This window comes from Protopterus annectens, chromosome 13.part0 (assembly GCF_019279795.1).
Source record: "Protopterus annectens isolate FY-2018-M chromosome 13.part0, PAN1.0, whole genome shotgun sequence".
Classification (NCBI taxonomy): domain Eukaryota; kingdom Metazoa; phylum Chordata; order Ceratodontiformes; family Protopteridae; genus Protopterus; species Protopterus annectens.
In genome coordinates this window covers 415,232,251-415,254,703 of record NC_056747.1, presented here as the reverse complement: position 1 = coordinate 415,254,703, position 22,453 = coordinate 415,232,251, and the positions used below count along the sequence as shown (strand labels likewise).

Sequence of the window (22,453 nt, the reverse complement as noted above, 5' to 3'; positions counted from 1 at the left end):
TACACCTTCCTACCTACTTTCCTAATCCTCGAAATAGAGGTGAAAGGATCCCACATTCTCTTGATACACGCAGACAGCTCTGGTTTTACTTGGATAGGACTAAAGACCTTCAGAAATCAGTGCCGTTATTGGTCAGTTTTGCCCCTGGCGCTCAGGGCAAAGCTATCTCTAAGCAAACCATTTCTAATTGGATTGCACATTGTATTACTTTATTCCTTTCATTGCAAGGTTCCTCCTCAAGGGGTTAGGACCCACTCCACAAGAGCAGCGTCCACTTCTGCAGCCTTTTTAAGGGGTGTCCCTACTAAAGACATTTTAGAGGCTGTCACATGGTCTTCTGTTCACACTTTCGCAAAGCATTATAATTTGCCTTTGTTTTCTAGAGCCAGGGCAGGGTTTGCCACTGCTGTTCTGCAGGGCATTCTCTCCAGTTCTTGGTTCTGTTGGTGCCTCCTCCCTTTTCTCTGGGCTTTGGTAATCAACCCATTGGTTAGGACTGCAACAGTGAAACACTATGAACATAGTACAGTTGTGTACATTTACTATAAATGTAGATGTTAGAGTGTATTCACTGTTGCAGTCCTGGATGTTCTTCATCTCACATTGCTGCAGTCATAACCTGTGGGTAGTCCGCTGTCCTCGGTCGGCCCGAATACCAAAGTGTTAGGCTGGCGTCGGTCATGGTCGCTCAGATCTGACGTCAGTACGCCGTGGTACTAAAGCGCATGACCGACGCCATATCCTCAGTCTTTCTTGCCGCATGGTCCGAAGCAGAAGCAGCGTTTGCAAGTGCCGTTCGGCGTCCTGAAATTTTTGTATTCCGAGTTTCAGACCGAAGACCAAGTTGGGCTAAGTACCCCGTTGGAGAATATTTTTGTCTTTTCTTGCCTCAGTTAAATCCGGATGTCAAAGTAAATAATTGTATTTCTTGTGTGAAGCAGATACCTCATAGGGATTTACCACTCTCTCTGTATTCCTTGCTTGGGGCCTGAGCACGACGTAGTCGGGTGTTGCTTTTGTGCTAGATTTAATAAGCGCACCATTAAACGCAGGTTAGATTGTGCTAGACTTGTCTTCGGTAAGCGGTGTAATTACAATATGCATTCGGATCCTCCGCCCGCTACCGCTAAGAAGCATAGAGAAAAAACGTTAAAGTCCAAGCAGGATGAGTCGTCCGTTACGGACGCCGGTTCTTTGGAAACTACGGTGGAATCTGTGGATCCAGCCGAGGTTTCAGCTGAATCTCAGGGGGAGCCTTTAATCTTGCAGGATGTGGCCTCTCAGGAGTCTGGTCAGGCTGAGGGGGCCTCTCAGGTCTCTGTAGTCCCTTCTTTGCATAAGGTGGTTAGGCCTTCTACTTCTGTCTCTAAGGCACCTTCCAAGGTCAGGCCTGGTTTGTCTTCCACTGGTGTCAGCCCTAGTTCTGTACCTAAAAAGCATATGCTGAAGATGGCAGAGGATTTGATTACTTTAATCAGGGGTTCTATGCCTCCCCCGGATAAGAGGCCTAGGGTGGAGCCAGAGGTGGAAGGTTTGGAGCATTCCTCAGATTACTCTGTGTCTTCGGCTGAGGACGTTCAGGATTTTCCTCCTTATTCTGATTCAGATGCAGGGGATTCTTGTCCTTCTGCTTCCCCTCCAGAGGATTTTTCTTTTTCTGAAACCCTGCATTCCATGAGGGAGCATTTTAAGTGGGAAGGTCAGGATTTCTCAGATTCTCGAAAGAGGCTTAGGGAATTTTTATTTTTACCACAGCATAGGCCCTTGGCTATTCCCCCTGTTTTGGATGTTGTACAGGATGTTTTCTCTGAAGCTTCCCTTAATCCTGATTCTTTACCTCCTGCCCCTGTCAAACCAGACAGGTATTACAGAGTGCCAGAGGCTCATAAATATTTGTATAAGAGCCCAAGAGCTGACCCGGAAACTATTAGCCAGGGACCTAAGGGTGTCAGGGCTTCTATTGTAAAGAATCCTGTTCCTCTCGATAAAGATTCTAGAGCTTTGGATAGGTGGGGTAAAAAAGTGTATACCTCTTCCACTCTGGCAATGAGGGCTTTGAATTGCTAGTTTCATATGCTGAAGTACCAGAAGTTTCTCTCAAGTCAGTTAAAATCTAAGGTAGATGCTTTGGCAGAGGGTATTGAGTGTAAGGAATTGCAAGATTTAGTTCATGCCTCTGATCAGGTGGGTAAGCATTCTTTGCAGTGTGGTTTTGATGCTCTTCAGGCTTCCTCCAGGGTGGCTGCCACTGGATCAGTTATTCGTAGGCACGCCTGGCTTAAGGATCAGAATTTGTCAGAGCATGTTAAAGCTCGAATTTTGGATGCTCCCCTTCAGTCTGAAGTTCTGTTTGGTTCTCCTGTGGAGTCAGTTTTGAAGAAAATGGAAGACATAGCTAAGTCCATGCAGACAGTTAAGGAATTTTTGCAGGTGCAGCCCCCTAAGTTTAGCAGAAATTGGCCTGCTAAGGGATGGGCTTATCCTTCTGATTTACAGTCTAGGGGCAGATCTAGACGTGGTAGGGGCAGAGCTCATGCTCAGTGTTCTTTCAGACCGAGGACGTGGAGTTCCCCTGCACAATCTTCAGGTGAGGGCAGGGGTCAGCCTTTTCGTAAACAGACCCAATGACCTGTATCTTCAGCTGCCAGATCCCTCCTGTCTGGCAGCTCCTCTGGGAGGAAAGTTGGCACTTTTCAGGCAAAATTGGCTTTTAGTCACCCAGGACAAATGGGTGTTGGACATTATAGATCGAGGCTACAAGTTTTTTCACACCCTGCCTCCTTTCAAAGGCATGCCAGACGTTCCTCCTCAGCAAAAGGTGGAGGCTCACAAGCAGATTTCTTTACTTCTAAAAATGGGGGCTATCCAGGAGGTCCCTCCGTCAGAAGTAGGCCTAGGATTTTATTCTCGCCTTTTTCTTGTACAAAAGAAAGGAAACACTTGGAGGCCAATTCTGGATTTGTCTATTCTCAACACATACCTGGACATTCCAAAATTCAAGATGTTAACTTTGCAACAACTTCTGCCTCTGCTAGGCAAAGATCACTGGATGGTAACTCTGGATCTCAAAGAGGCTTATCTTCACATTCCTATCAGGCCCAGCTGCAGGAGGTTCCTGCGTTTTCGGGCTGGGACTTTACATTATCAGTTCTCTGCATTGCCCTTTGGCTTATCTACTGCGCCCAGGGTGTTCACAAAGGTCCTGGCTCCGGTGATAGCCTTCTTAAGGTTAAGGGGAATACAAATTTATCCTTATTTGGACGATTGCCTGATTCTTGCTCAAGACAAAGTCAAGTTACTTCACCATCTACAGTATGTTATGGCAGTGTTAAGGTGCCTAGGGTATTCTGTGAACGAAGCAAAGTCCAGTCTAGTACCCTCTCAGGACATGTGCTTTCTGGGTGTGAGACTGAATACAGCCTCTCAGATGGCGTTTTTGACCCCGGACAAAGAAATCTTACCCTTTACTTCCAACAATTGTCTCTACGGTCCAGGCTGACTGCAAGGACAGTCCTTCAAGCCTTGGGGTTCATGGCATCTTGTATTCTGGTGCTTCCCAATGCCAAACTGCATATGAGGAAGCTACAATGGTATCTCAAAAGCGTATGGACTCAACACTGCCACGATTTGGACACTGTCATTCAGATAATACCTTGCATCCAAAGGGAATTTTTGTGGTGGGCTCAGGAATGTCACCTAAACAAGGGACTGTCTGTGACCCGACCAGAGGCGAGTCAAATCTTAACGACAGATGCCTCAGACATGGCTTGGGGAGCACACTTCAATGGAAAATGGGTTCAAGACACGTGGCCTGCCAGACTACAACATTTGCATATCAACATGAAGGAGATGTTAGCAGTCCAATTTGCATTGATGGCTTTCAAGGATCTTCTTCACCCAGGACAAGTGTTGATTCAAACAGACAACACAACAGTCATGTGGTACATCAACAAGCAAGGGGGAACCCATTCGTACCCTCTTTGCAGACAAGCTATGATTTTGTAGGAGACTGCTCTGTTTGCACCTCACTCTTCAGGCAAGGTTTCTGCCAGGAGCACAGAACTCCTTAGCAGATGTTTTGAGCAGACAGTTGGTGGATCCCCACGAGTGGAAATTGGATCCTCATGTTTTTCAACAGTTGACTGTGGCTTGGGGGACTCCAGACATAGATCTGTTCGCTTCTCCACTGAATTACCAACTGCCAAAGTTTTGCACAAAGCTGTTTCACCCAAAAGCTTGGAAAGTGGATGCTCTATCATTCAGTTGGAACAACCTTCACGTTTATGCCTTTCCTCCTCTGCCTCTCCTTCCCAAGGTGCTCCTGAAGGTCAGGCAGGACAAGCCTTGCATGATTCTAATAGCTCCGGATTGGCCACGGCAGCACTGGTACCCTCTGCTGAGGAGTTTAGTACGGGAGCCTCCTTGGCCTTTGCCATCAATTCCACACCTTTTGTCCCAGGCAAGCAATCATTTCCGCAATGTCAGGATTCAGTCCCTGCATCTGACAGCCTGGCGTATTCTGTTTTAGACCCTGGGGGGTCGCAGCTTCCTCAACAAGTTTTGAATGTCATTTTGGAGGCCAGACGGCCTAGTACAAGGAAAGTTTATGCTGATAAATGGAGGAGATTTTTTCTTTGGAGCAAAACAAAGAGCTTCGATGTTTCAGTGCTTAATTTGAGTGTTTCACTTCAGTATCTTACAGAATTATTAGACAAGGGTTTGTCTTTCTCCTCTGTAAAAGTTCATGCTGCAGCCATTTCTGCTCACTATGACTGTGACCCACCATTATTCTCTCACCCTTTGTTTAAGCAATTTCTTAGAGGGGCAAAGAACATAAGACCCCCACGTAGAGCTCCTACTCCTTCCTGGGATCTCAATTTTGTGTTGGAAAAGCTCACTTTACCTCCTTTTGAACCTGCAGCTACTTCGGAGTTGAAGTTTTGTCTTGGAAGACTGCTTTTTTGTTGGCCATTACGTCTGCTAGAAGGGTATCTGAATTACAGGCTCTAATGGCAGTTGAACCCTTCCTGATATTTCATAAGGATAGGGTCTCCCTACGTACTAATCCTACTTTTATGCCTAAAGTTGTTTCTAATGTGGCCTTAAACCAATCTATTCATTTGCCTACATTTTATGCTGATCCCCAAAATAAGGGGGAAAAAAATTTGCACTCTTTGGATATTCACAGGCAGTTAAGTTATTATTTGAGCAGAACTAAAGGGTTCAGACTGTCCCAACAGTTATTCATTTCTTTTGCCTTGGGTTCACAAGGAAAACCTGTTTCAAAACAAACTATTTCTAAGTGGATTGGCCATTGTATTGCTTTTTGTTATTCTCATCATGGTAAGGAGGTTCCGGCTGGAATCGGACCTCATTCCACTAGGGCGACTGCCACTTCTACTGCTTCTTTAAGGGGAGTAGCTACTAAGGATATTTTGAGGCAGCTACCTGGAGTTCAGTGCACACTTTTTCTAAACATTACCATCTCCCTCTTTATTCCAAGTCTAGGGCTGGGTTTGCCACTGCAGTTTTGCAGGGCATGTTAGCAGCTCCTAATGCTATCTGATTTTACCAACCTCCCTTTACCTTTGCTTTGGGATTCTACCCACAGGTTATGACTGCAGCAATGTGAGATGAAGAACATAGTACAGTTTTGTACCTACCATAAATGTAGATGTTCGAAGATCCACATTGCTGCAGTCCAATTTACCCTCCCTCCTTCCCCTCTGTAGTTTGGGGTGGCTGTGTGGCTTGTGGTGTATCTATTGTTGCTATTTTGGTGATTGGGTATTTTTCTATTTTTGGCTATGGCCTTTCTTTTTCAGGCCTTCTGACATCTGGGGCAAGAAAGACTGAGGATATGGCGTCGGTCATGCGCTTTAGTACCACGGCGTACTGACATCAGATCTGAGCGACCATGACTGACGCCAGCCTAACACTTTGGTATTCGGGCCGACCGAGGACAGCGGACTACCCACAGGTTATGACTGCAGCAATGTGGATCTTCGAACATCTACATTTATGGTAGGTACAAAACTGTACTTTTCCCTCCCTCCTAACCCCCTTTTTGGTCCTTTCCTGTACTTTCCTAAGGTACAAGCTGAATTTGGTTTTATTTGCCAAATGTTTTTTTTTTGGCTTTGGCCTTCTTTTCTGGGGATTCCCGTTATGGCAAGAAAGACTGAGGAAGTGATGTCTGCTACCTCCTTTTGTATTGGACGTCCTTTACAACCGACGACAGCAGATGTATTTACTTACCTTTGGTATTCTGGCTGATCAGGAGCCGGATAACCCATTGGTTAGGACTGCAACAGTGAATACACTCTAACATCTACATTTATGGTAAGTGTACACAACGGTACTTTATAGTTTCTCCTAACAGATTTGTTAGTTTTTTTCAATTGACTTGTACAGGTTGTAGGCCACATTAAAGGTGGGAAAGGATTTAAATGACTTATTGTGGTCTTTCTTTTTTTTTTTTTTTTTTTTTTTTTGTTTAGATGACAGAAGCCTGCATTTTAACAGGGGTGTGTAAATGTTTTATATCGTGTGTGTAAATAAATATTTAATCTTGTATGCATGGTACCAGTCTTTGTGCTAACTGCAAATTTTGTCTTCGAAAATGCAAGTATCACATTTTGGGAGCCACAGCTATAAATCTGTGAAAAGGGGGTGGGGAGTGTGTATACGAAGTCCAAGGCCATTCTACTTCATAGTGTTTCCCCCTCTAATCCTTAGTGTATATTAGCAGGGCAACTCTGTAATGACATACTAGTGGCATTTCCTTTTTTTTTTTTTTTTTTTTTACTTCAGTCTTTTCTATTTATAGGACTTGCAGTTACTGGTGAAGGACGAACCCCTTTTGGTCTTGGTACCTAGATGTTCAGAATAGGCAATGGAGACTTTTTCAGCATACAACTGCAAGCATTTCATGACTTTAAATTGTGTACAATAAACTCTTCGTGACAAATTTGATAGACGTTTTGAGGACTCTTGAGAACTACACATACACTCTGCCATTGGGAGCTGTATTACTTATTTTGTAGTTGGTTTCAGCTCTTATGATTTGGTAATTGAACAGGATAACACTAACTAGAGAGGTAATGTACATAACATGGCTTGCAATGTTAGGTGCTGACGCTGACTTTGAATGTTTCACTGTTTATTTTAGGTGATGAAGATGTAGAGTGCTCTCCTAAAAGACATAAAGTTGAGGCGTACAAGTTAAGTGCTGAGCAGAAGCGTTTGATTAAGGAGGATGACTTGAACACAAAATTGTGGAGTGATCTACTGGATGCTGTGAAAGAAGGACCAGTAAGTACTTTTTGGTAATGTCTGAAGAGTAGTTTGCCTTTCTTTATGAAGGAAGACTGGATAATGACATTGGAAGAAATGTGGAGCTAACTCTACTGAAGTGGAGTGTGTATGATCGTATTTGTTTACTAGTAAAATTCATACTCTAGACCCTACATGATAGCAATTGTATGCTAAACTTTTATAAATCAGCTAAGACAGTGATCTGAGCTTATTTCTGTTTTGTGGAAGTAGCTACTCTGTGCATATAACTGCAGAATAATAATTATTCAGCCTGTCATTGCAGTCTGCTTGGTTTAGGATTTGTGAAAACTGCTGTACTCAATTTTTTATAGAAATGTTACTTTACAGTGAACTTTAAAGACTTCATGATGTCTTATGTATTTGAGAGGTTTACTCAAGGTAGGGATATTGAAAGGCACTCTGGGCTGGACCAGATGGCAGTGTTACTAGCAAGCACCTGATATAACCCACATAGCCTGATCATGTTTAACTTCCAAAAAAAGCTGAATGGGAGCAACTGCATATAGATGCCTACCCACAAGATGAACTCTGGGAGTCTGGTGTGAAGCCTGTTTAGTGGTTTGCAAGTGCGTCTCCAGTTAGTGTAGACCCTGTCAATTTAACTCTTGTGTTGAAATGTCACTTGGCTGCTGACAAAGGTGGTAGAGCTTGTGTACAAAGTTAAACTACCAGCTTAAATACAGTTATTACACACACAGTTAAAGGAGACTTCAGCAGTTGCTATGTAACATGCCGTAACAGAGTTGTTGCTGGACACAGGAATGGCTTCAAAAGATCCATGAAAAATTCTCATTGCACACACTGACGCACAGAAGGGCCATCAGCAATCCAGTTGAGTAAAAACGTGTTTCTTGATTGGGAGTTGGTTTGTTCAAGTACAGATACTGACCAGCAGGGAAGGCTCTGGCTGAGTTTAGATATACTTGTAAGCATCAAGCTGGATACTATACAGTTTCTGCCAGAACAGGATTACCTTGATGCGTATGTAAGCTTTCAAAAGAAATGCCTCAGTTAACAGCTAATTAAAATGTCTGGCCTTTCTAGAAGTTCATGGGTACAATGTTTGATATGTAGTAATCCACTTTTAGCCTTTGTAGGAGACTTCACTGTTTAAATGGGAGCATGTTGGAGACTTTATGCAGAAGTGCCATGACTGGGAGGAAAAGGCTAGATATGAACCCAATTTTTCCTAACACGCAATTGTATTCATATACAGGGCTTCTAGTGAAAATATTTGTCAAGAGTATTTTGTGCAAGAGGTCAGTAATTCACCTTCGTGGCCATAAGACCCTAGACCATGACTTCCAAAATGGCTGCACATTGAATAACCGCTTAATTCTAGATTTTCCAGTGTGAAAACCAACTTGGCAGAGAAAGCCAGTGGGTACGTTTCAGTAACTAGCTAGCAAATGCACTGCCTATGCCAGTAAAAAGAAATAGAGGCTCTGAATGGAAATCTGCTACAAATGTGACTAAACACTGGGTAAAGTACTGCAGTGTTTAAGCAAAAAGCAGTGGAGGCTGTAGACATTACTTCCAGTAACCTAGCGGAAAGCATAAGGTAACTGCACACAGACCTGATAAAAATGAGCAACTCACTTGAGTACATCAGCTCAATAAAAGGCTGGAAAAAGCTTTAAACAGATGTTCAGATAAAGCAATAAAACTGCAAAATTCAGTCAGAGTGCTGACTGAGACTGCACAAGAGAGGTTTCAAATAGAATTAGACAGGGCACATAGGAAAAAACCTGAGATTTTCTGCTGTACCAGAGAAGCTGGAAGGAACACTAATTTTATGAAAGTGTAAATAAGCAACTGGACTGGTATTCCACAATGGGAATTGTTAATTGAAAGAGCACTTCATGTATATGCTCCAAACCTGGCTATGAGAAAGCAACTTGTACTTTAATAGTAAAGATGCAATCTTGCCAGCAGAACAATTTGATTATGACAAAACTGTGGCAGGAAGGCTAAGTACTAAGTGAGGGACTGTTTGTGGAGTGACTACTCATTGTACACCAGGTAGAAGAGTAATTTTATTCCATTATTCAGGCAGTGTCTAGAAGCAGGTGTGTGATTCAAACTGATGTACCCATATGTCTTCAGATATTCCCTGGCAGGACAAAATCCATTTTTGGTGCATTACATTCTAAGGTATTACTAAAGTTTGGTCAACAAACAGCAAACAGAGAGAGTTTCTGCTGCTTATATTCTGGTAATAAAGACCACAGAGAGACTGTGCCAGTGAAACATTTTCCAATGTTTCAGTGGAACATGCTTCTGAAGGAAAAATACAAGAGTAGTCTAGAAGAATCTAGAGTATGTTGGAAATTTAGCCAAGACCGGATATATTTTTATTTGTTTACCGGGAAAGTCCGATTGGTACAAAGCCCATTTTCAGTGTGATGAACAAGAATAAAGCCAGTAACTTGGAAATTGGCAAATTAATTTGTGAAACATGACAAAAAATGTGGAAATACTGGATTTTCTTGGACTTGGTTAAACTTGTATGGGACTCTGAAGCATATGCCCTACTTCATGTCATTAATGTTCAGAAAAATACTCTAGAGAAGGGAAGAGGGAGAAAGTTCAATGCAAGCATATTTTTTTAATGGTACTATTTTAATAGTGCATGATTTTCTTTGTATGCCTAAAGTAATGATCTGATATTGTTAATCCTCGTTCATTCCTTACACATGGGCATCTGTTCTGAGCTCGGAACCGAGCCGGCCATTTTCCAAGCTCGCGTCAGCTTCAAACTCTCGAGCTAAACTCTTGCCCACAATCCCCCCTCTCCCTGTTACCTCAAATTTTGTTTGCCGCATTGCCATTCGGTCGTGTCAAGCTACTTCTCTTGAGCTAAGTACAGGCAATTGTTTAATTGCTTTACAAATTACTTTTCTGTCAGAAAAGTTCATATTTTGTCTCTTACCCTATCGCATCTAGCGTTCAAATTTTTTTCAGGTTTTTCTGCTTTTTCCTTATTACTTTTACCGCGAGGTATTTTCTCTTTACCATCGTTGGTAATCTTTTTCCCTTTTCTTTCTCATACCTTTGGGTACTCTCTTGTACCATTGTTGGTACTTTTCTATTAATTTGCTGTAATGGCAGATGAAAAAAAAAAAAGGGTAGTCCGAGGTTTAAGCGTTCTGATTGTGGACACAAACTGCCTACTTCTGATGCACGCTCTGTGTTTATTGTTTAGGAGTTTCCCATTTATCTGTTGAACCACCCTGTACTATTTGTGAGAACATTTCTAATGGAACATAGTTGGAAAGGAAAAATAAGCCGTTAATGAAGGGACTTCTAAAATCTCCCTTTTCAGAGGCTATTTCTGGGTTGGAGGTCTCAACCTTTCCTAGAGCCCATAACAAAATGGATGTTCCTACTAAGGCTAAATATTTGCATTCGCCCCCATCTTAGGGACTCGCACCAACCCAAACCTAAAAAGGCTAAAGTTTCGGCTCCAGAGCTCTGTCAGCTGCAGTGCTTTCGGTGCCTAGACCTTCGGCACGGAGGCCTTTGGTTCCATTAGTGATTTCGGCTCAGTCTTCTCTTGCAGCCTTCTATATATCGGCACCGAGGGGCTCCTCTGTTCAGACCATTACCACTGTATCGGCACCGACCGTTCAGTCTGCGCAGACCTTGACCACGTCAGCTCAGAGATCTTCCTCTGCACCAACGCCTTTATTGGTGGCTCCAGCTTTGTCTGTTCCAGTTTTGGCACTTTCAACCACTTCGGCACCGATCCTTGACCTCTGCACTGATGACTTCTTTGGTGCAGACAACAGTCCAGTCTCTGCACAGTTGTCCTCTGTGCGGTCAGATGAGATGGGCACAGAGTCTGCCTCTTCTGTGGACAGGCCTTTTTCTGCCCTCTGTCTCCATGAGGTCCACTAGAAGTCTTTCCGAACATGTGTTGCGTCTTGACCAGGTACTCTTGGCCAGAGGTATCCCACCCCTCAGGAACTATCCTTCCTTAGGAGGTGATCACCTATCTCCAAAGACCCCTTCTTATTTTCCTCCTTCATTGCCTTTGAATTCCATAGATATAGCACAGGTTTCCCCTTCTGCGGTTCCCTTTATGGATCTCACTAAGGAACTGCAGTTGCCTTTGTGGCAAGATAGTTTTGCTACGACCTAGGATGTCAGCTGCAACATGCATAGCTTTCTGCTCCACAGCCATCCAGGGACTCAGGGTCTGCAGGCTGAGCAACTTAGGGGAGGTGTGACCCCCTGTCCAAGACATGCACTCCTCTTCGGGTGGACCAGCCTTCCAACTGATGAAGTCTTTCGCTGCTGCTAGTGATACCGGACTGTCTATACCTCCGCCCGCCTCTGGTACACTGGTTCCACAAGTCGCATCTAGCGGACACTGGGTGCAAGGGCCACAGGACATACTCCCTCAGGAATCCCCTTTTCCGTTGTCTTCTCCAGCTTCTCCCACTGAGGAGGTCCACCGGAAAAGTTCATGTAAGAGGAAGCACGTGTACTCCACAGGCGAGTCCCTCACCAAAGACAGATTTTGATGAGGGGGAAGGATCCTCTCTGTCACTCTCGGAGGTATCCTTTGGTGATATCCTTGAAATCCTGAAACAGAGAGGTGACTGGCAGTCCTGTAACCCGACCTCTGAGGATCCTGTGTTCCTGCAGGCCTTTTGCACCCAACCCCCCCCCTACCTCCTGGGTTACTCCACCTGCTGATGAACTTGTCCGGCTCATCATACAGCTCGCTTGGAAGGCTCCTGATACCATCAAAGCTATTCCCCGGAGGCCAGATAAGGTCTTGTTCCCTCCTGCTTCATATCCCCATTGGTCCAAAGGCCTTCCTGTGGATGCTTTGGTGGTGGCGGCCGCAACAAAAAAGGATCTGGCAGGAGAAGAAAAACAGATTGTCCATCCGCCTAACAGAGTCCCGGACCTTGGACAGGATAGGGAAGCACACCTTTGCTTCAGCGACCTTTGCTTTCTGGTCCCTGAATTATATGGCACATTTTACCAGGCTTCAAAGGAATCTGGTTTCTGAGCTCTCTGAAACTTTGGCTGGTGCCGTGTCTGAGGTCCGTGACAGTGACCTCTCAGCTGGCCACCATTGAGTCTGTATCTAACTCCTCTATGTGACTGATACCTCTAGCATCAGAAGGAGCAGCTAGAGCAGCAGGTTCAGCTGCGATCTTGAGACGACAAGCCTGGATGCACTTATGCAACTTCGCAGAACCCTTGAAATCTTCTTTTCTTAATGCCCCCATTGAGGCCTCCTCGTTTGGGCCCAATGTTAAAAGCGCACTGGCCAGATGTGAACAGGACAGTAAGACCCTTTCTGCCGTAGGTGTCAGTTATTCTTCCCCTCAATGTGCTTTCTCCCGAAACCAAAAGAGTGGGAAGATATGGTTTTAAGAAATCTCTGGGTCCTTTCCGTGACACACAGGCAGAGTTCTCCCCAAGAGGCAGATAGGGAAACTCACAGGGAAGATTCTCCTTTTGGGGCAGAGGGGTCCACGTAACCGGGTTTCCAGGGATTCTTTCCCTGGTCAATCCTACCAGCGCTCCTGAAGAGCGGCCCAACTCCTTTCCTCTGGAGGTTGTCGGGGGACATTTCTCCTTGTACCATTCTGCCTGGCTAACCATCACCGCTGTTTCTTGGGTACAAAGGATTATAACCAGAGGTTATCATATCCCCTTCGAAAAATCTTCCTGATCCACCCAGTCAAGGAAAGAAGCAGCACTAGAGATGCAAAAGCTGCTAAGAAAGAGTCATCCAAATAGTCCATCCAGACCAGATAGGATCCGGATTCTACTCAAGACTATTTTTGGTGCCAAAGAAAACCAGGGACTGGAGACCAATTTTGGATCTCAGTGTATTGCACAAGATGTTCTTCGTGTTTCACTGTTGCAGTCATTACATTTGGGTAATCCTGCTGGCAGGTTGCCCTTAGTCGGCCTGAATTCCAAAGTCCTGGGTCCTGCCTCGGCTGCTGTCGCCCCTTCCCTGATGTCAGGTCGTCAGGGGTATAAAAGATGCGGCCGACACCATTTTCTTTAGTCTTTCTTATCGCGCAGTGCCCGAAGCAGAAGCAGTTCGCAATGCCGGTCGACCGACTCCTGAGATTTTCGTGTTGGAGTTTGATCCGAAGTCTTCAATAAAACTAAGTACCCCGTTGGGGAAACTTTTTTTCTTGCTCCAGACCGATGTCAGAAAAAGTAAATTGTATTAATTGTGGAAAGCAAATACCTCCATAAGGACTTTCATTCTTACTGTATTTCTTGCCTAGGCCCTGATCACATCGTTGCTGGTTGTTGGTTTTGTGCTAGATTTAACTAACGCACTATTAAGCGTCATTATGATTTTGCTTTAAACTATTCTGGACGCCGGTTTAATTATCCAGAAATGTCGTCTGATAGCCATCAGGCTACCAGAGTTCACAAAAAACCCAAAGAAAAGGAGACAACAGAGGCCCAAAACCAACGAAGCTTCTAAGCCATTCGCCAGTTTGCCGGTTCTCTGAGGCGCTTTAGCAACCCCTGATGCCTGCTACTTTAGAGTCGCAGGCCACTACCGACTCCCACGCGGAGTCTGCCATGCCGCTGGAACTCAAGGTATTGGAGCCTCAGGTACTATTCCTTCAGATGGGTCTGGAGCCGCTGAGCAGGCACCGGCTTCTGAGGGTGTATTCAGACCTAAACATCTTTACATTAAACCAACCTCCGCTTCAAAGGCAAACGCTAAAGCACCTTCTAAAGCAAAGAAACAAACTCAAGAGCCACGTGGGCAGGCCTCTGTGCCCAAAAAACAGATGCTCAAAATGGCCGAAGACTTAATTACCTTGATCAGTGGTTTCCAACCCCCTCCTGATAAGAGGCCTAGGCAAGAGACCGACTATGAATCTTCAGATCAGGTTTCTATTTCTTCTGATTCCTCTTCTGAGCAGGAATATGCTCTTCCCCTTATGAGGAGTCCGATGCTGAAGAATCTATACCTTCAGCTTCTCATCCAGAGGACTATTATTTTTGGGAATCCTTGCATACCATGAGGGAGCATTTCCACTGGGAGAGCCAAGATTTTTCAGAATCTAAAAAGAGGCTCCGGGATTTCCTTTCACTACCTCAACACAGGCCACTAGCTATCCCTCCTGTGTTGGATATTGTAGATGTGTGTTCGGATTCTAGTCTTACCCCTGACTCCTTTCCTCCAGCTCCTGTTAAGCCTGGCAGATATTGCAGGGTTCTTGACTCTCATAAATTCCTTTTTAAAAACCCTGCTGCAGACCCAGAGACTTATTTCACAGGGTCCCAAAGGAGTTGAGGCTTCCGCTGCAAAAAACCCTACCCCCTCTGACAGACATTCTAGGGCACTGGATAGATGGGGAAAAAAGGTTTACACATTTGCTACCTTGGCTATAAGGGCCTTTAACTGTCACTTTCATATGCTCAAATATTAGCAACATGTCATGGCATTGCTTAAACAGAAAATGTTAAACTCAATGTGCAGAAAACAAGGAAATGCAGGATTTATTGCATGCAGCTGAACAAGTTGGAAAGCATACTTTGCAATGTGGTTTTTATTCTTTGGAGGCTTCCTGCAGGGCCGCAGTTACGGGTTCTGTAATTAGGAGGCATGCTTTGTTAAAGGAACAAAATCTGCCTGATCATGTTAAAGTTAAATTATTAAATGCACCTTTACAGCATGATACTTTGGTGTTAAGGCAGAGGAGGTGTTAAAATGGAGGACAAAGCTAAATCTATGCAAACTCAAGTATTTTTTACAAATACAGCCACCTAGGTTTAGTAGATACTGGCCTACAAAAGAATTGGTCCTTTCCTGTGTCAGACCTCAAAGGGACAGATCCAGACGCCCTAGAGGCAGATCCCTGGCGCAAGGTTCCTACAGGTCAAAGCAATTGGGTGCTTCTACCTCCAAAGTTGGAGAAGACAAATCAGAAAGATAGGTTTAGTAAGCTGGGTATTAATCCCTACATCACTCTGTGGGTTGCCAACTGGCTTACTGACAGAGCCCACACTGTAAAAGTAGCAGACTCCAAGTCCAGCTCCAGACAAGTGGAGTACCTCAGGGTTCAGTCCTGGGACTGCTCTTGTTTGGCATCTACGTCTCTGAAGTACAGGCCAGCACTAAGGGGCTCTGGCTTACAAAGTTCGCAGATGACTGGAAACTGGGGGCCATTATTGAATCCCCAAATGATGTGGAAACTCTACAAAACGGTCTTAAAGAAACAGATGCTTTGTGCCAGAGCTATGGGCTCAAGCTCAATGCCAAGAACTGTATATTTATCCCCTTTGGGGGAAAAACATGCGCCCATGAATTGCCACATAGGTGGCAGTACACTAAACACCAAAAGTTTGAGAGACTTGGGGACACAGGTGGACAGTGGTCTCCCCTTCGGTAACCACATCGCCACAAGAGTCAGGAAATCCTATGTGGCACACGTCTTCACTAAGGCCTTTTCATCCAGAAAAAAGGTCATTGTCCCACTGTACTCATCCTTCATTAGACCCATTATAGAATACATCACCCCGTTTGGTATGTACCTCTCAAGACCTCTGCAACAACTAGAAAGGCCGCAAAAATACCTCGCTAAAAGAATCACAGGCCTAAAGATGCCCTACACTGACCGCCTTAAAGAACTCCAGCTATACTCTGTCGCATATCGTCTACACAGAGGTGATCTCTGCTTGACATACAAGGCCATGTCAAACCCAGAGCTGCTGGACATGCTACACTTAAAGAAATCCCAATCCCTCAGAGCCACACGCTCCAGGGATCTAAACCTGGTCATCACAATAAACAAAACATGCTGGAGGGATAGGTTCCTGACCCAGAGACTCCCCAGACTCTGGAACAGACTGCCCATACATGTCAAGCAGAGCACCTCTTTGGCCCTCTTCAAAAGGAACCTTGATTGAATGCGAGAAAGGAAATTCACCCTGGGGATCATGTCATCGACCTGCTAAACAGGGTCCAGGGAAATAGTGTGGGAAGAAATGGCCAGGGAAGTGTTATGGCTAGGCTTGTATAGGCCCTAGGGCCGATAGCCTAGTACCAACCTATGAACCTATACAGGCAACGATCCCAATGACTTCCCCCTGCCTGCACCAAGCACTTAACTCCAGGCAGCACCCTTAGGGGGAAATTAGCACTTTTTTCTCAAAATTGGCGCATTATAACCCAGGACAAGTGGGTTCTAAATACGTCACAAGGGTACAAGTTCCATTTTCATACCCTGCCAAAGACAAACAGCTGGCCAGATCTGCCAAAAAATCAATGGGCAGAGGCACAAAAACAAGTCTCATCCCTCACGGACATGGGGGCCATTCAACAAGTACCAGAGCAGGGACAAGGATTTTACTCAATAGGTTCATAGGTTCATACTAGGCTATCTGCCCTAGGGCATTTATAAGCCTAGCCAGAGTTGTGTGGCTTTCACCACCCCTTAGGTTGAAGAATACTATACCCATTAGTTTGCCGTGCCTCTGTCCAGCAGTGATAGAGATGATCCCCGGGGTAAACCTAAGATCTCCCGTCCACTGGTCAAGATTCCTCTTGAACAGAGCCAGCGAGGTGCTCTGTCTCACATGGACCGGGATTCTGTTCCACAGCATAGGGAGTCTCTGGGTGATGAATCTGTCCCTCCAGCACGTCCTATTTATATCCGTGTTGAGGTTTAAGTCTCTTGCTCTTGTGGCTCTGGTGGATTTGGATTTTTTGAGGTGGAGCATGTCCATTAATTCCGGGTTGGACATGGCCTTGTATGTCAGGCACAGGTCACCTCTGAGCAGACTGTATGCGACTGAATAGAGCTGGAGTTTCTTCAGTCGGGCAGCATATGGCATATTTTTGAGCCCCTTTATCCTTTTGGTGAGGAACTTTTGGGGTCTTTCCAATTGCTGCAGGTGTCTGGTAAGATACATTCCGAATGGGGCATTGTACTCTATCATTGGTCTGATAAGTGAAGAGTACAGGGGAACAATGACCTCCCTTGATCTGGATGTGAATCCTTTCATAATCAGGTGGGCAATGTAGAAGGTCCTCCTAACCACTTTGGCAATGTGAGTGTCAAAAGAAAGGTTACTGTCAACTTGGGTCCCCAGGTCCCTGATAACCTCTTCTGTGCTTAATGGATTGCCACCTATGTGGTAACTTGGGGTTACCTTGTTTTTACCAAAGGGTATGACTATACATTTTTGGCGTTTAGCTTAAGGCCATGGCTCTGGCACCAGTTATCTGTTTATATGAGACCTCTCTGAAGGATATCTGTGTCTGATGGATTTTCAACTATGGCGCCCAGTTTGCAGTCATCTGCAAACTGTCAGCCACAATCCTCCTATGTTTGCCTGCACTTCTGAAAAGTAGATGCCGAACAAGAGGGGGCCCAGGACTGAGCCCTGTGGGACACCGCTTGTGACCGGCTTGGAGTCTGACATGGCACCAGCAACTCTAACCCTATGGGTTCTGTCCTTGAGCCAGTTTGCAACCCATCTTGTGACATATGGGTTTACATTTAAGCTGGTGAGCTTTTCTATGATACCCGAGTGGGGTATTGTGTCGAAAGCTTTTGCAAGGTCAAGGTAGGCTGTGTGAACTGCCTTACCCTCATCAATGGCCTTGGTGACTGTTTCAAAAAAGTCGACCAAGTTCAAGAGGCATGATCTGCCCTTGACAAAGCCGAATTGGGTAGGATCCAATGTCTGTAGGTCCCTTTATGAGTTCCATTATGATCCTCTCCATAGCTTTGCAGACCAGGCTTGTTAAGCTTATGGGGCGGTAATTACCAGGGTCTGTAGAAGCACCGCCTTTGTGGAGTGGGACCACAGTTGCCGTACGCCACTCTTTGGGTACGTATCCTGTGGTAAGGCTAAGATTAAACAGCAGCCTTATGTGTGGGTTTAGTTCCTCATTGAGTTCGTGTAGCACACAGCTGGGGACACCATCCGGTCCCATTGATGCTGTGTTTTTAGCTTTAGAGAGAGCAGCTCTCACCTGGGCATTTGAGATGATTGGGAGGCTACACTCTGCTGGGATAGATATTTCTCCTTTTGGGGAGGAGGGAGGGGAGAAATTTTCACTGAATCGGTCTGCCAGTATGTTTGCAATGTCTGTGGGTTCAGTGATTTTTGTATCATTTTGGACTAATTCTGAGCATATCTGGGAGTTTTCACCCAGATTTCTAACATAGCTAAAGAAGGCCTTATGATTGGTGGATTGGACGTGAGGGTTAGGGCGGGGATGAGTTAGGGCGCGGGTGAGTGTGTGATAGTAACTGACCTTAGGGTTAAGGTAAGTGGATGTTGCAGTCATTACAATTTGGTTATCCTGCTGGCAGGCTACCCGCAGTTGGCCCGAGTTCCAAAGTCTAGGTCCGGCGTCTGTTACTGTCGCTTCCTCCCTGACGTCAGTGCACCAGGGTTATAAAAGATGCAGCCAACTCCATTTTCTTCAGTCTTCCTTGCTGCACGGTGCCCGAAGCAAAAGCAAGTTTGCAAGTGCCGGTCGGCAGACTCCTGAGATTTTCTAATTCGAATTTCAGATCCGAAGTCTTCATAAAGCCAAGTACCCCATTGGGGAAACTTTTTTTTTCTTGCTCCAGACCGATGTCAGAAAAAGTTGGGTCTATATTAGAATATTGAAAGATGTAAACACCGAAATGTTTAAATGTCGAACTGTATTCAGCAAAAGCTTTAAACAACGAACATACAGAAGAGCGAATTTTTTCCTAGGGAAAAAATTTGCTGTTCAAAACACACAAAACAACACAAGCACACCAAACAGCAATCCACACACACACACACCTAAAATCTTAAACCTAACCCTACACTAAACTATGCACACACCACTAACTATCCACTTACCTTAACCCTAAGGTCAGTTACTATCGCACTCACCCGCGCCCTAACTCATCCCCACCCTAATCCTCACGTCCACACAATCGCACACTTACCTGACCTGCGCCCTAACTCACCTAACCCTCACATCCACATAATCGTTCACATACCTAACCCGCACCCTAACTAACCTAATCGCACACTTACCTGAACCCTACCTGTAATTTTCCACCACAGTGCTGAAAATACCGAAGCAACAGAAATGGACAAACAAATTCTTTCCCTAGGAAAAAATTTGGTTTTCTGTTGCTTCGATATTTTCAGCTTTCGCTGAATACAGTTCGACATTTAAACATTCTGTGTTTACATCTTTCGATATTATAATATAGACCCGAAAAAGTTAATTGTATTTCTTGTGGGAAGCAAATCCCTCAAGGATTTTCATTCTTACTGTATTCCTTGCCTAGGCCCTGACCATAACGTTGCTAGTTGTCGGTTTTGTGCTAGATTTAACAAACGCACTATTAAGCGTCGGTACGATTTTGCATTTCATTACTTTGGCAGAAGATTCAATTATATAATGCCGTTGGAACAGCAGACTACCTGAGTTTATAAAAAGCGCAAAGAAGGACGGGCATCTGAGGTCCAAAACTGACTAGGCTTCCGCTAGGCCTGTTGGCGGTTCTCAGTGAGGCGCTTTTGCAGCCCCTGATGCCCGCTGCCTCCGAGCCACAGGCAGCTTCTGACTCCCACGTGGAGCCGGCTAGGCCGCTGGACACTCTGAAACTATTCCCTCAGATGGGTCCAGAGCCGATGAGCAGGCATCTGCTTTTGAGGGTGTTTTCAGACCTACACAGTTATATGTAAAACCATCTTCAGCTTCAAAGGCAAAGACTAAAGCAGCTCTAAAGATAAAGAAAAAAGTACAGCATTCTTATGGACAGGCCTCCATGCTTAAAATGGCTGAAGACCTAATTACTTTGATCAGGGGTTCCCATCCCCCTCCTGATAAGAGGCCTAGGCAAGAGAGAGAATATGAATCTTCAGATCAGGTTTCCATTTCTTCTTCCTCTTCTGAAAAGTAATATTCTCTTCCTCCCTATGAGTATTCTGATGCTGAAGAATCTATCCCTTCAGCGCCGCCTCCTGAGGATTATTCTTTTGGGGAGACCCTGCATACTATGAGGGAGCATTTCCACTGGGAGAGCCAAGATACTCAGAATCCAAGAAAAGGCTTATAGACTTTTATTACCTCAGCACAAGCCCCTTGCTATTCCTCCTGTTTTAGACATTGTAGATGTATTTTCAGAGTCCGGTCTGTCTCCTGAGTCTTTTACCAGTAGCTCCTGTTAAGCCAGACTACAAGGTTCCTGATTCACACAAATTTCTTTACAAAAACCCTGCTGCTGACCCAGAAACGCTCTCAGGGTCCCAAAGGGGTCAAGGCTTCCACTGCAACGAACCCTATCCCCTCTGATACGGATTCAAGGGCTCTGGACAGATGGGGGGAAAAATGTTTATACTTCTGCTTCCTTGGCTGTAAGAGCTTTAAGTTGTCGGTTTCATATGCTTAAATATCAGCAATATATTGTCACTGCTTAAACAGAAAATGTTGACAAATTCAGAATATGCAGAAAACAGAAATGCAGGATTTATTGCATGCAGCTGAACAAGTGGGAAAGCATACTTTGCAATGTGGTTTTGATTCTCTAGAGGCCTCCTGCAGGGCCACAGTTACAGGTTCCGTCAGGAGGTATGCTTGGTTAAAAGAACAGAATCTGCCCGATCATGTTAAAGCAAAACTATTAGATCCTTTACAGCATGATAACTTGTTTGGTGGTAAAGCAGAAAAGGTGTTGAAGAAAATGGAGGACAAAGCTAAATCTATGCAAACAGTCGAGGATTTCTTACAGGTACAGCCTCCCAGATTTAGCAGGAACAGGCCTACAAAGAATTGTTCCTTTCCAGTGTCAGACAGGCCACAGAGGCAGATGACAGCCCCAAGGTTCATATAGGCCTAAACAAATGGGGTGCTTCTACCTCCAAATGCGGAGAGGAAAAATCACAGCCGTACAGGAAACAGTCTCAATGACTTTCCCTGCCAGCACCAAGTAGTTATCTTCTGGCAGCTCCTTTGGTGGGGAAACTAGCACTTTTTTCACAAAACTGGCACGTGATCACCCAGGACAAATGGGTCTTGAATATCTTATCTCAAGGCTACAGGTTCCACTTTCACACCCTGCCAAGGCCAAACGGTATGCCAGACCTGCCACGCAATCAATGGACAGAGGCACAAAAACAGGTTTCATCCCTCATGGACATGAGAGCCATTCAGCAAGTACCACAGCAAGAGCAGGGACTAGGATTTTACTCAAGGCTATCCTTGGTGCCCAGAAAGGACAAAGCCTGGAGACCCATACTGGACCGGTCTATCCTAAACACATTCCTGGATATTCCAAAATTAAAAATGTTAACTCTGCAGCAGCTTCTGCCCATGCTGGGCAAGAAGACTTGGCTTGTGACTTTAGACCTAAAAGAGGCATGCCTGCATGTCCCAATCAGACAATCATGCAGAAGATGCCTCAGATTTATAGCTGGCTCAATGCACTACCAATTCTCTGCACTGCCCTTTGGCTTATCTACTGTGCACAGGGTCTTTACAAAGTGCCTGGCACCAGTAATTGCATTCTGCAGGCAAAGGAATACAAATATATCCTTACTTGGACGACTGTCTAATTCAAGCAGAGAACAAGGACATTCTTCTACAGCATCTGGCATTTGTGAAAGACTTCTAACATGCCTAGGGTACACAGTCAATGAAAATAAATCAAAACTCGTACCTTCTCAAGAGATAATATTCCTGGGTGCAAGCTTATACACAACTGCCCAGATGGCTCATCTCACGCCAGACAAACAGACAACTGACTACTTATTTCAGAATGTTGGCAACAAATACCCAGTTATCTGCAAGAAAAATTCTGCAGGCTTTGGGCTTCATGGCATCCTGCATCCTACTAATTCCATATGCAACACTGCATATGCGGAAACTTGAATGGTACCTAAAAAGTGTTTGGACTCAACATTGCCACAGCCTGGAAACAATGATTACTCTCATTCCCTGCCTACAACAGGAGTTTTAATGGTGGGCAAAGGCTAGTCACCAAAACAAGTTCCAGCCATTCACATAACCCCCAGCCAGGCAGACACCAACAACGGATGCATCTTATTATGCCTGGGGGGGCCCACATGGCAGGAAGATGCATTCAGGGCATATGCTCCT

At 44.9% G+C, this 22,453-nt stretch overlaps 1 protein-coding gene across 2 annotated transcripts in view; it reads left to right on the top strand.

The window, feature by feature from the left end:
- UHRF1 (ubiquitin like with PHD and ring finger domains 1) overlaps positions 1-22,453 on the top strand; it is a 565,933-nt gene that overhangs the window by 398,048 nt on the left and 145,432 nt on the right. For both annotated transcript variants that reach the window (XM_044054049.1, XM_044054048.1), the window contains exon 15: positions 7,172-7,314. In XM_044054049.1, coding sequence (XP_043909984.1) covers positions 7,172-7,314 — 143 coding nt within the window. The remainder of the gene's footprint in view (positions 1-7,171; positions 7,315-22,453) is intronic.